Source organism: Drosophila navojoa, chromosome X (genome assembly GCF_054131105.1).
Source record: "Drosophila navojoa isolate 15081-1374.11 chromosome X, UAZ_NAV_1.0, whole genome shotgun sequence".
Lineage (NCBI taxonomy): Eukaryota > Metazoa > Arthropoda > Insecta > Diptera > Drosophilidae > Drosophila > Drosophila navojoa.
In genome coordinates this window covers 29,608,579-29,622,379 of record NC_142895.1, presented here as the reverse complement: position 1 = coordinate 29,622,379, position 13,801 = coordinate 29,608,579, and the positions used below count along the sequence as shown (strand labels likewise).

Sequence of the window (13,801 nt, the reverse complement as noted above, 5' to 3'; positions counted from 1 at the left end):
AGATCTCGTATAGAGTTTTAAAAAAATATGAATCTCTATTTGTTTTTAAATTTTGATAATTTTTGTGAACTTACATATACTATAAAAGTTTCATTGATTCCCTTAATTAAATAAGCTCAGATAGGCTGATGGCTTTCAGGTGTTTCAATGCATAGGGATATCCGATATGCCTGACTCCTGCATATAATACTAAAGCTTCCAATATACAATCTATAATATTATTTCCCTTACTTATTGTGGCCTTATGAGGAAAGTAAAAAATGTTGTACTCCTTCAAGGCGTGAACTAGTATATTAGTTTCCGTTCCAACCATTTCGTTGATATCGAAGCTAGAGAAATAAGATGACATGTAATAATCATGGGAAGCAATGTCGTAGAGGATTTTTCAGTTAGAAATTTCAAGTAGAGATTTCAAGCTAGGGATTTCGCATGTGGAACATATCATCACATTGATAGTCAAGATCTAAATATTATAGTGGATTTATCTACCTACAGTTTTACGACTAATTGAATTTATCTCTTCCACTGATTTATTATATGCATATATATTTGGCATATATATCCTGGCGAAACCAGGAAAGACTACTGCGCAGTCGCTGTTCGTTTTTCAAGATGCAATCAATTCAGTTTTTGCCAGATATTTTGAATACCTAATATCGGATATCTAATCGGATATAAGGAAAGCTATGTATATCTTAAAGTCGAATACGAAGACATCCACGGTAATTCAAGAGGTAGCATTTGTAGCATTTGCTTAGCTGGAGGTAAATCAGTTTCATCCGTGGATTAGATAAGTTATTGGCAGTTCTGCCAGGTGCCTGGCAGATCGAGCTCAAATTAGGTTTTTATCCAATGAGATGTGTGCGACATTTGATTTTCCAGCTGGTTAAATCAAGAGTAACGCATTTAACTATGCAAATGACAGGGATTTGCCCGAGGGAATAGCTCCCAATGGCAATCTCCGTTCCCGTTCCCGTCCCCTTTCCCAGTTCCAGTTCCAGTACGGGTCCCCCAGTCCGGTTCCATCTTTGCCGCCCTTTTTGGCTATGCATATCCATTTCCACTCAATCAGCTGGCATGCAAAGTAAATACATACATATATAGATGATATTGACTCTGCCACGCCCACACGCCCATCCGCCCAATCGACCTCAAAGTGCATTATTCGCCTACATTGGCATACTCATGAGATTACCATATAAATAATATTCAACTGACTTCTGAGTAACTGTGTATGTGTGTTTTTTTTCTGTGCATGCGTGAATGTGTGTGTGTGTGAGAATATATAATATCATCTAGCGATTTGTATTGTTCGATTTGTTCGACTCGTATGCCGAACGTCAAGCGGAAATGCCTTATTAATGAACATGTTTCGCCACATATTCACCCAGCCACTCACACCCTCTCTCTCTCTCTCTCTCTCTCTCTCTCTCTCTCCTCTCTCTGTGCATACACAGAGAGACAGACACAATTTGTATTGCCTAGAGTGTACGCTGTTCAAGACGCGCACAGTAATGGCCAAAATATTGCTTACGCCAGCTTTCACTATGCTTACATAGGAAACTAGAATCCATTTTATAAATTGCTCTATATACACATACATATTTATATGCATGTACATATATACATATACTCAAATGTTGATCCATAATTGTGTTTTCATCTCTACGAAATATTTATACCATATATCTTTGGATCTATTAATTTCAATTTCAATTTTACTCTTTGGTCTATAACTATTTATAATTCGATGAAAAACAAAAATTTTAATATTTATCGCATATCGCGGATCTCGTTAAGTTTTATTTGAATTTTAGGTTTCCTTTTGCCATTCGCCGTTCCGCGTTCGGCTGTCCAATTCCTGTCAAACTTTATTACAGTCATTTCACTTTGGCGTTTGATGTGATTGCAATACGAATGGGTTTCCGTTTCGATTACAGTTTCGCAGTTCGTTAAAAAGTTGCGAGCGAAACGAAAATAATAGCAATTACGATGCGCCCAACCGGCTGTGTGCGACTGCCCGATACTCTTGCATACAAATATACCGTAATGAAATCATGTAGATATTACAAATTCGTGTATTATGTTAACTCTCGCAGAATTGCAGGAGTACTCCAAATATAATATATTTTAGCCAGCAAAAATTCGGAATTACCTATTATGGAGTATACTTAAATAATTATTATATATTTAATCCAATGAAAATATTGAAATAACTCAAATCATACATTTTCTGATGGAATGCCCCTATTGTTGAGAACAATTTGAATCAACAATATATGCATAAACATAGAAATAAATAATAAAATATGGTTACATCTTTTAAAAATATTTTACATATATAATAAAATATGCATATGAAAAATAATTTAGAATGATTTATTAATATTACAAATATCATAGTTATCATGTGCTCTGACGGAATACCGCAAATGTGTAATGCAGTGTGAGATACTCAAATAAAATATATGTATGTATTACATTGGAGAAAAGTGCGGAAATGCCTCTAATATTGTGTATATTACTGCGGCTTAGGCGAGAATACCCTTATTGTGGGGCATAATGCCATAAGAATTTAAATAGTGTCGCATATTTTGGGGTTTCACTGCAAATATATTTGGCTGTTATTGTTCGTGGCACACTCCCAGAACATTGTTGTTGTTGTTGCTGTTGTTGTTGCTGTTGCTCTTGCTGTTGCTGTTGCTGTTGCTGTTGCTGTTGCTGCTGTGGTTGGTAGCTCGTGGTTCGTGGTTGGCGGGTTTTGTTGTCTGGCTGTGGCAGCAGCTCCAACCATTTGCCCCATAAATCATTTTCGCTGTATTTTTATCCACTCACTCACTCTCTCCCCCCCCTCTCTCTCTCTTCTCCTTTCTCGGTCGTCTTTAGCGTGGGATATTGGAAACTCCGTGCAGGACGCGTTTGTCATTGCCGTCGAGGAGCACGCGAGGGAGCGTCTACAGCGTTTGGCTGCCTTAAATCGTGTCACGCCCGTGGATATAACTCAGCTCTCCAAAAAGGTAAGACCCAAATATACATATGTATATATTTAGCCATCTAAGAAAGGTATGCGTTTCATCTAGTAATCAGATAACAGCGCCATAATCCCAAACGTGTTTTCACTTTATGAATTTTATTAAATTTCAACTTTATGCAAACTCTTTAAATTATTTATTTAATCTTTTATCTAATATATATATATTGATATCTTGTATAATTAAATTATTTAATTTAATATGCAATAAAGTTGATTTTGTTCATCTTTGTATGTTCTTTTCAATAATTTTTCCTATTTAAGAATGTTTTGAACTTACTTTTGTTTACATACAATCTCAAGCCATCATTTTAAAAGATTTATCTCTGCTCTCATTCGCAAATAGTTTTGTTTTTGCTTAAAAGCAATGGTAAACATGGGAAGTAATTCATTAAATCATTAAATCAGAAGAGAAGGAAGAAGTAATTTGTATATGAACAAACATGGGTACAGAATATATGACAATGTCTTCCCTTTCATAGTGATATATTGTTTATCAATCATATTGGTTAGCTTTTAATTAGTATATACTAGATACTATCTACAAAGTGATTATATGAAAAAGCTTGTTATCAAACTGGAATAAGAGCTGTCGATATCATTCAGCTACAACTTCTTCAAGTTGGTTGACATGGATTGAAAAGGTTTACATCTGGAATATATATTCAGGTTACATATATTATATATTAAGTTGGGAGCATAAATAGGAATAGGATATATACATATATACCTGTTTAAGATAAATTCTCCTTACATTGTATTATTTATATAGAAGCTTTAACGGTATATTCTAACGACTGTATGTTCAGGATATATCGATTGCAGAAGTTCGCCTTTGCTGTGGATCTCATGGAGTGAAGTAGTATTCATTCTGAATTTCGCGTTTGTTATATTTTGTGGAGATTGGCGAAAATGAATGGAGGTTGTTTTTTAATTTGTCCAAATAGAATATATCGAGCGTTAACCTAAATTGCTCTATCTGCATATTTATGTATCTCATATATACCTGAAAGTCTAGAATCAAGTTTATCTAAGAACTGTTCATCCACGAAGCTAGTCAAGAACTATCAACTAGAGCACTTTTTTTTTGTTTATTGTTAATCTATCAATATCGTTGTACAATATAATCTCAGATATCACAAAAGGCTATGAATCCAATATCGATTGTACATGTAAATCAGTTAGACATCATAGAGATAATTTCTTTGATGTGAGACTTTAAGCAATCAGATAGCTCAGAGATCATATATAGATACATCCTTTACCTATATATGCACATCTGTATATAACTTATTCAAAGCTATTTTTCCTAGCAGAAAGAAAGTTGAGAATTGCTGTTGAATGTCGCTTGCCATACCATTAAAGGGAAAAAGTTATCCACAGAGAAAAACATTTTAAATTGGAATTAAATTTCTGTTGCAATTTTATAGCGCGCACACACACACACTGTACACCTGCGCACCTGTAGAAAATGGCTTTGAGTGCAAGCAGCTGTGGCTCCTCCTGCCTTCAAGAGTAGAACGAGATACGGCACCGCAGGCACTGCGACTGACCATTTCAGCTGCACCTGACCGAGCTTTGGCTGAAGAAAGCAAAAACGTCGTCAATTCAATTAAAAATTTAAAAAACAAAAACAACTACAAAAGTCACACAGAATGAGAAAGCGAGAGACAGAGAGAGGAGGGAGAAGGGAGAAGGGAGAGAGAGAAACATAATGAAAAGAACAACTGCAAGTAAAACAAAGCAAACTACTAACGAAATAGCACAGAAGGTAGTCTCGAATCGCCAACGTGGCAGATACCCTGTAAACATTTGCAGTGCGATGAGCATTCGAAATTTCGCAAATCATTGAAAGATTCGACAGCTTTGAAGGCTTCAAGGATTTAACTTTTATGCAGGACTCGCAGTTTGATTTACTGGTAGCAAATATTGATGGAGATTGTCTTCAATGAAGAGGTATCTTGCAGCGAATATTGCGTGCAACTACAGAGTTCATATTGTGTTACTCAAATAGAAAGACAGGGGAAAAACGTAGCGGAGGTAGAGAGAGCTGAGATGTGGGAGAGCACAATCTGTAAGCAAGGAAATGCAACAATTACATTCTGTAATATAAAAGAGAATCGAAGCACGAGCTCGACTATAGAATACCCGGTAGACAGTGCATGGACAATAGAGTCGCCTCTTCTACAAAGCTTCTTAGAGTGAAATTTTTTCAATTCTAAATATAAACAAAGTATATTTGAATTGTATATAAGATATATCCACGTAATGATTCGATTCTGTAAAGGAAACTCTACTCTCAACACCCACTACATATACGCACCAGCTATACCCTCTAATTGACTTTTCATTGTTGAATTACAGGGTATGATATATTAACAATGAATATTGTAACCATAAATCAAATTCCAGTTGTTAGGCTAATTAAATAAACCTCAGTAATACAATATATGTATCAGTGTGCATGTGTGTGTCTGGGTGTGTCTGTGTGTGTGTGTGAGTGTGCGCTTGACAGTATTGAAATGCATTTGACAGCTGCAATTGAAGTTTGTGCATGTGTTTGTGCTTCAGCTTTCGCATGAGAAAAGCTTTTATGCTCGTTTTACAAAATGAAAACGAATATATATAAATATATATATGGGAAACTTATATACATAGATATATATATATGTATACACATATTGATTTTAGACAATCTGTGTCTATATGTTTTTTTTTCCTATTTCTCGTTACTGTTTTTTTTTTTCATTTGTTGTTCCATTTATGCCCTTTTAAATGTGCATCACATTTATGTGGCCACGCCCATTTGGGGCAGGCCGCTCTTCAAAACGACAAATTATCATTTAACAGTTTGACAGTCATTGCTCATCGTTCACAGTTCATAGCTCACGCTGTCATAAACTAATGCATTTATTAACTGCAAATTGCTCAATAAAAGTATTCCCCAATTGGAGATTTCGAATGTCATTGAATGATTGAATGCAAAATAATTATATATTTCAAGTGCCTAACAAATATGCCAAATACTTGAGATTGAGATTGGAAATGGGAAATCAACTTTGATCATATCTAACAGAAAATGCTAAATATATATTTAAAAAAAATATATATTATTTAATTTATTAACTTTTGTAACACTGTAATATATTTTAATAAACAATAAATGTTTTTACTGACCTCAATTCATTTTTATTTAAAAATAATTCTTCATTTCTTTTTTGTGATTTTATTTTCAAATTTACTTCTAAGTATTTTAATTGAAAATGTTTAATTTTAATTATAATACAATTTAAGTAAGACGTTGCAAAACACTCTTAGTTTGCTAATTTTTGTTACGTTGATAAAATATTATTGAGCATTATACAACACTGTGAGTTGTTTTAAAATAGAACAGAAATCATTTCTTGGGCAGAAAGAAGAGAACGGCTGGCATCATTTTTAAATCTGATTTTATAGCCACAATGTCTTTCTCCCGTTAGGTTTTCAAAATTCAAAATTCAATATGGGAATAGAAGTTAGTTTCTAAAACTACATTTCCTAATTCGTTTGCCAGACAATCGCAATGGTTTCTCGTTTCAGATGGGGCAAAGTCAGATTCTGACTGAACTCAGCTGAATCAATCATCAATCTATCTATCAGCTCTGCCTCGTTTGGTTGGCTGGACTTGATTGGAGAGAGAGCTTTGAGTGCTATTTCTTAAGTGGTGACTCTGGTATGCTCGATGCTCGCGGGGGTTCGATATATTTGGGGACAGATTACGTCTCATCAATAGGTTATTGCCAGGCCAAACTGAACGGAGCCCAGGCGAATCGATTGAAATGCGATGTGTTTAAGTGCAGCCGCTCTCGGGCAGATCGACTGGGCTCCAGTTGCAAGGACGTATCCCTCCTCACACACACACACACACACACACACACACACAAACACACACACACACACACACACACACACAGGCACCCAGAGAGATAGAGAGAGTCCTACGCATATGGAGCCAACAGCTCGTCTTGACTGTCAATAATCCGATAAAGTGTGGATGAGAGCAAAAAAAAAAAAAAAACAAAATTGGAATGAATGAATGAATGAAACGGCAACGTTGATGACAGAACTGAATAGATGAGGAGCAGGGAGAGGGGGTAGCTGGGGTACTGCGGGTAGATTTTGAAGTTAACTGAGTTGGCTTGGTTTTGTGGGCAGGGCAACCGAATGGATTGGTCGGAGAGTCGCAGCAATTGAACGCACAAGTGGAATGTGCACGAAGCGTGAAGCATTTTGTTGACGGCAGCGGTCACAATACAGATTAGAGTACATACACATATATGTATATATAAATACATACCTATATCCACATCTACATAGTTGGTACACATAGACCTATACATACATGCACATATATGTATGTATGTATTTTGCATCCGCGTGGCTGGGCAGCTTCACAGTTTGGCAGCTGCTGCCCCACCTGTTGCTGCGGCGGATGCGGAGCAGCGGAAGTGCTGTGAATTGGTGTAGGGAACGGAACTGCGAGTTCGAATAGGGCACTGGGAATGCTATCGATGCTGGCAGCCGGCAGCCGGCAGCCGGCATCGGGCATCAGATGAGCGAAGCACGCGAGCTATGTAGCTCTGGTGCCAGCTAAAGACTTTTGATTTGCAGGCTCGTTCGATTGCCCACTTGGGGGCTTTTGGGGCTGCCTCTGGCATACAGTTTGACAGGAGCTATGCGGGCGCAGGCTAATTGCTCAGCCAGTCTGCAACGCGCCGGGGCGCGGCCAATGTCTGGGTCTGTGGACGTCTTTTGTTGCCAGCCCACGCAGGCAAGGCAGACAGCGCTGCCAAGGCACACCTACGCCTGTGACACACGCAAACAAAAGCCTCTAAATGCTACAGTAAACACTCGCCAATATGTGACTAAGGCAACGCAGCTCGGCCATGCGCTCCACCGCTGTTTCATTGCACTTCATTCCACGAGCATAATGTACTGCTGAACGTGTTTCGATTTCATTTAATTCCACTCGTATGCAGAGCAGCTAAGAGTGCTCCATTCCATTCGTTTCACAAATATAATAAAGTGTGACACTCCATTTCGTTTTGAGCGGCATTCCACTATTTCCTATATTTTACAACACTCAAGTGCTTTGATTCCGTTTCGTTTCACGGCACTTCATTTGATTAAGATAAGATTCGATGGGGAGATGTTTAAGTAAACTTTACTAATTAATTTGTATTGCTCTTTAAACACGTGTGTTTTCGATAATTATCGATGCTTGTCGATACTATCGAATTTTAATTCGTATGAAATCATTCGTACAGAGTCCTTCCTTTATGCAGAGTTTAAGCATGGAGAATTCGCTGACGTTTTCGCAGGCGTTTACTGTAGGCGTACATTATTAATGCATATTAAATTTAGAGCTCTGTGACGTACACAAAGCCAAAGCAAGAGCCAAAGAAAAAGCAAAAGCCAACGCAAAAGCCAACGCCTGGGCCCCGGCTTTTTTGCCTCTTGGATTATTTTCGCTGGTTTCATTTTAATGAAATGTTGATTGATTTGCATTTGCGAATAAAGGATCACAGCATCGTTTAATATATTTATGCGCGCGCCTAAATATACATACGTAACGCCACATGGGCCCTTTTATCGCCTGTGAAACAGAAATTCATCACAGGAGACGGCGTGCCTAGAATATCTCCCATGCTTGCGCCGTCGACGTTAGGCAATTGACTTTGACAAACATTTGTGCGCACTTTACATTAAATGCGTTAAATCGATATTCATCGGCTTGCCTGCAAACGTCTTAGGGAAAGCGTAGCAATGCCTGTAATTTCTGGTATTCATATTTAATATACATTGATGGTACATATCTATATATAAGGAGTCGCTATACTGTTTTACCTTACTAATTGTTCACTTTCTTATTGACTTTTTGTTTTAAATACATTTGAATACATTGCAAAAATCTCTTCAAATTATAGTCAAATAGTCAAATATATTGTTTAAGGCAATCAACAAATTTCTTTAGTTACTCGTTTGCTCTTTCTCATATTAAACTTTGCCCTACCTGTTTCTTCTCTTTGAATTTGTCTTTTTATGCTGTTTTATTCTCTTATGTTTTCGATGTTCACTCTCTCCCTCTCGTTTACATTTTCTATTGACTCTTTCTCTTTGCACTTTCTCTCTTCCTTCAAGTTTTTCAATCTATGTCTCTTTCTTTGTTAATTTCACTCTCTCTCTCTCTATCTCTCTCTTTCTCTCTCTCTCTCTCTGGCTCTTTAAATGACTCTCTGATTGTCTTTTCTCTTTCGCTCTTTCTTTATTAATTTTTCTCTTTCTATCACTTACTGTATCTCACATTTACTCTCCCCCTCTCTCTTCTTCTCCTTAAATTCTTTCATTTTCTTCTCTCTCTATTTCTTTCCTTTGCATAATCTCTCACTTTTTTTTTTTCCCTCTCACTCTCTGTGTCTCTCTCTCTTATTTACTCTCTCTCCCTCTCTTAAATTTGTTCTTTATTTATTTCACTCCACTCTCTTCCCCTCTTTCTTTCACTCCATTCTCTCTCTCTCTCTCTCTCTCTCTCTCTCTCTCTCTCTCTCTCTGTGACATTCTTTCTCTTTTCATTGGTCAACCACATAAATCGATAAATTCTCTTTACTCTTTCAATTTGTGATTGATTTCCGACATGGTCCATCTGTCCACCTTGGCATCGCAAACGCAGCTGCAGCAAACGAAAAGCGGCACCACGACCAGCCAAAAGCAGGATCTCAGCTTCCTGAACGAGACCACGCCCATCTATGTGACGTCCTTTAGCAGCAATCAAATTACCTGTAGCAGCGCCACGATGACGACGGCCACAGCCGGCGGCCCCATCAGCGCCCCCTCGTTGGCGCCGACCACGGCGACGGCGACGACAGCGACGCCAACGGCAGCGCCGTCGGCGGCCCTGATGAGTGCCGCCGTGGCAGCAGCGACAGCGGCAGCAGCTGCTGCCGCCACAGCAGCGGCCAACACCGAACGCAGTGCTGAGCGCAGCTCGACGACGGCGGCGATTGTGGGGGCCACAGCGGCTGCGGCGGCGGCAGCGCTCAAGCAGCCGCCGGCGGGCAGCAAGACGAGCAGCGCGACCGGCCACATCTATCAGACGAGCCAGGCGCAGCAGCAGCAGTTGCAGCAGCTGCAGCAGCAACTGGCAGCGGCTGCAGCCACTGGGAAGCCGTTGCAGGCGAAGTCGCTGCTCGCCAGCAGCCTGCAGCACCTGGCCGAGGAGGTGGACGACGAGGACATGGACGACGACGACGACGATGTGGATGGTGCCAACTACTGCGGCATCACCTACATCAGCTACAACAACAAGCACGCCCAGCTGCCGACAACAACGCTGCCAGCAACAACAACGCTGCCCGCTGCGGCCGCAACGCTGTCGACCACAGCGGCGATCCATCAGCAGCGGAAGGCGCAGACGAAGACGCAGGCAGCGAACAGGCCGTCGCCGCTGCAGTTGGGCAGCGATGCTGTTGCTGGTGCCGCTGCTGGCGGTGCGGGTGGTGCGGGAGGTGCTGGAGGTGCTGGAGGTGCAGGAGGTGCGGGCGTGGCCCACTTTGTCGATGCCCAGACCTCAACATCGCCGCTGGCAACTGGCGGAACGAGCATCGTGACGGCAGCCGAGATTGCCTTGCCAGCGCACGGACAGGGGCAAGGGCAGGGGCAGGGGCAGGGACATGGCACAGGGTTGGGCAAGGGCCATGTGCATGGGACGACAACGCCCAAAACGGAGTACTCGACGGCCATATCCAGTGGACAGCTGCAGCAGGCGTTTGCTGACTTGCAGCAGCAGCACAGCAGCAACACGAGTAACAACAACAACAACAACAACAACAATATCGCCAGCCAACTGCAGCAGCAGCAACAACATTTACTTTTAAGCAACAACAATAATAGCAATAACTGCATCACATCAGGCAACATCAGCAGCTGCGGCAGCAGCAACATCGGAGCGTCCGCTATAAAAAATTGTGATCTACTAATATCGAATAATTTGTATCCACCGCGACGAGAGGTGAGCGAGCGACAGCAACTGTTGCTGTTGCTCAAGTTGCAACTGTTGCATGTCTCTTGTCTTGTCTTTATTATGATTTGATTCGATTTGATTTGATTTGATTCGATTGGCTCATGTGCTTAATTCGTTATCTAATACAATCTCTTTCTATTCTCCCTCTCTCTCGCTCTCCCTCCCCCTGTCTTTCTCTCCTTCAGTTACTAACTACGCTTAATGATGACATCACTGTGCATCAGTCCAGCGATTGCCTTGGCCAGCCGTACAATACAACTGCAGCGCTGCCACTAGCTGGCATCAGCAGCAGCAGCGGCTGCAGCCAGCAACAGTTGCCCTTCGACCCGCAGCAACAGCAACTACAACAGCAGCCAAACAGTCCCACAAGTAGCATATCAAAAGGAAGAACTGAACTCTTGCTTGGCGATCAACTGCTGCGACAGGAGTCACGGTAAGTGCGAATGAGAGTGTTAGTCGGGTCACAATGAACTAGTTCCAGAGAACGAGGCAGCTCAAATTAGATTTAACTATTGTTAGAGGACGTAAAGCAATAATGGCGAAGAAAACTAAGCTTAAATTTCCAAAAATGTTTATAGGTGGTTCATGTGCCTTGCGATAAGCTTGTTTCAACAAATTTATAGAACGAATGTGGTCAAATACTAAAAGTAAAATATTTTGATCTGATTCATAAAGCAGGCAAACAGTTTTAAACAAAGTTGCGCGAACTTGTGTCAATTAACAACTGGTTCATGAGCTAAAAAAGTATATTTCAGCCCATGTTCATGTCCAGTTGGCTTCAATAACTTGAAATAAAACTGAATAATATTCTACTGGATAAATCGGTGACATCTTTTAGCTGTTGGAGGGCCTAATTTTATAACTGTTAAAACACATAATAGGTTGATGTTTACGTGTGATAATGAAATGGTTTCCGAATCACAAATGTTTTACTAAATTTGTTAATATCTGTTAAAATTCATGAAATTTATACTCTTACGTAGTGATGCCAAACAGAAATTATTAATCGATTATTGAAAAGTATGATTAATTTAAGCTGCACTATTGTTAATTTCAATTTATCGATTGATTAAATGAGTCGAAAATGTATTTAAAATATATTGTATTGTAAGCCAATTCATTAAATGCTCAAAAAAATACATGTAAATATTTTTTGATCTGGATTTCAGAATGAATAGCCCCTAATGCGTATTTCTTAGAACAATCGATTCAATTGAATCTTCAATGAAAGCAAAGTATTCGATAATTGTGTATGAAATGATTAATCGTATCATTACTACTCTTGCGCATAAACGAGTTTAAATATTTCAGATTTCAAGAGCATTGTGCAATATATCCCTGTTAATTTGTTATCTCTAAAATTAATCTGAATCATCTTTGAGAACTTCTTATCTACAGTGTAAATTCACAATTATATCTTCACATTTATATCTTATCACATCAGTCTTATCATACAGTTCAACAGTCACTGTGTCCCATCTAATCAACCACAACATTCAAATTGTGGCCTATGCCACAGGCAGCGCTCTAAATGTCTTCAGAGCGATATTATCTCTGAAGTATACATTGAATTTATAATATAAAATAAATTTATATTAATATTTAAGAGACATGAGTTCTTAGCAATAGCTTTCAAACTATAATAATCCAGATTCGATATGTAGTTATTCTGGTGCACCATCCATTAAGTAGATCAAAGTAATTCCAGAATTTTTATGATTAATGATTTCATTTAAATGACAAGTTTGTTGTTACGACTTTGTAGTTTTCATGATAATCTTATTCAAAATAAGATAAACAATTCGTCTTTTATTTCATATCATGTATCTATGATCTGTAACTAATATTGAATTTGGGTGCTCGGCAAAAGTCTAGTACATCAAATTTGTTTTCCAATGCGACACCTGAACTCGATTCTGGGTTTCTACAGCTCATCTAAGCCTTGGTCTCTATGAACTTAGAAGCTGCATATTTCTATAATATACATATATAATGTATATTCCTATATACTACACTCAGGTTGAGGCTTTGTTTTCATCCGTAACTATTTTGCATTTACGTTTATTGAAAAACTTTTAAAAACTTTTTATTCACTTGTACAAAGAGTATATACATACATATGTTTGTATGTACGTAGATGTGAACAGAAAAAAGTGGAGCAGATCAAGAATCATTATATACCTATGGCAGCCATTGATGCTCGCTTCTCTATTCACAGATTATGATGGTAAAAACCTAGATAAGAGTTCTACAAGTTGATTCCATGCCCAGTGGTCAGAGCTCAGTGGCTTGCCAACTGTTCGTGCTCAGCGCCTGTCGAACTGCATTCGTAAGATGCGAATTGTATGCCTTGCGTGCCTCTCGTGCTCGCTGTCTCACTCTCTCGGTCTATGTTTATGTGTGTGTGTGTGCGTACGTTTGTTTGTTTGTTTCTCTATTTGCCAAGCATTTATTACCGTTTCGCCAGCTCCGGAACTTCCTGCAATCGCATTCGCATCCTCGTGTTGTACCTCTTCGAATGGAAATCATGTGCGCCATGGAAATAACCCAGCACATGTGGCTATGTCTTAGGCGTGTCTGTGTGCGTGTGCGTGTGCGTGCGAGTGTGTGTGCGTTGTTTTTATGACTGCTTATTTATTTACTTGGTTGGTTCTCTGGGTTTTCCAGCTGGCTGGCTTTGGCCTCGTCCTCGCCGACATCCTTAGCCTCGT

At 39.4% G+C, this 13,801-nt stretch overlaps 1 protein-coding gene across 7 annotated transcripts in view; it reads left to right on the top strand.

The window, feature by feature from the left end:
• The window catches only part of sdt (MAGUK p55 family member stardust), a 77,479-nt gene that overhangs the window by 33,009 nt on the left and 30,669 nt on the right, over positions 1-13,801 (top strand). For 6 of the 7 annotated variants that reach the window (XM_089263636.1, XM_089263643.1, XM_089263637.1 and 3 more), the window contains 3 exons: positions 2,887-3,017; positions 9,741-11,078; positions 11,276-11,523. In XM_089263636.1, coding sequence (XP_089119762.1) covers positions 2,887-3,017; positions 9,741-11,078; positions 11,276-11,523 — 1,717 coding nt within the window. The remainder of the gene's footprint in view (positions 1-2,886; positions 3,018-9,740; positions 11,079-11,275; positions 11,524-13,801) is intronic. The other variant, XM_089263640.1, reaches the window with a different exon arrangement.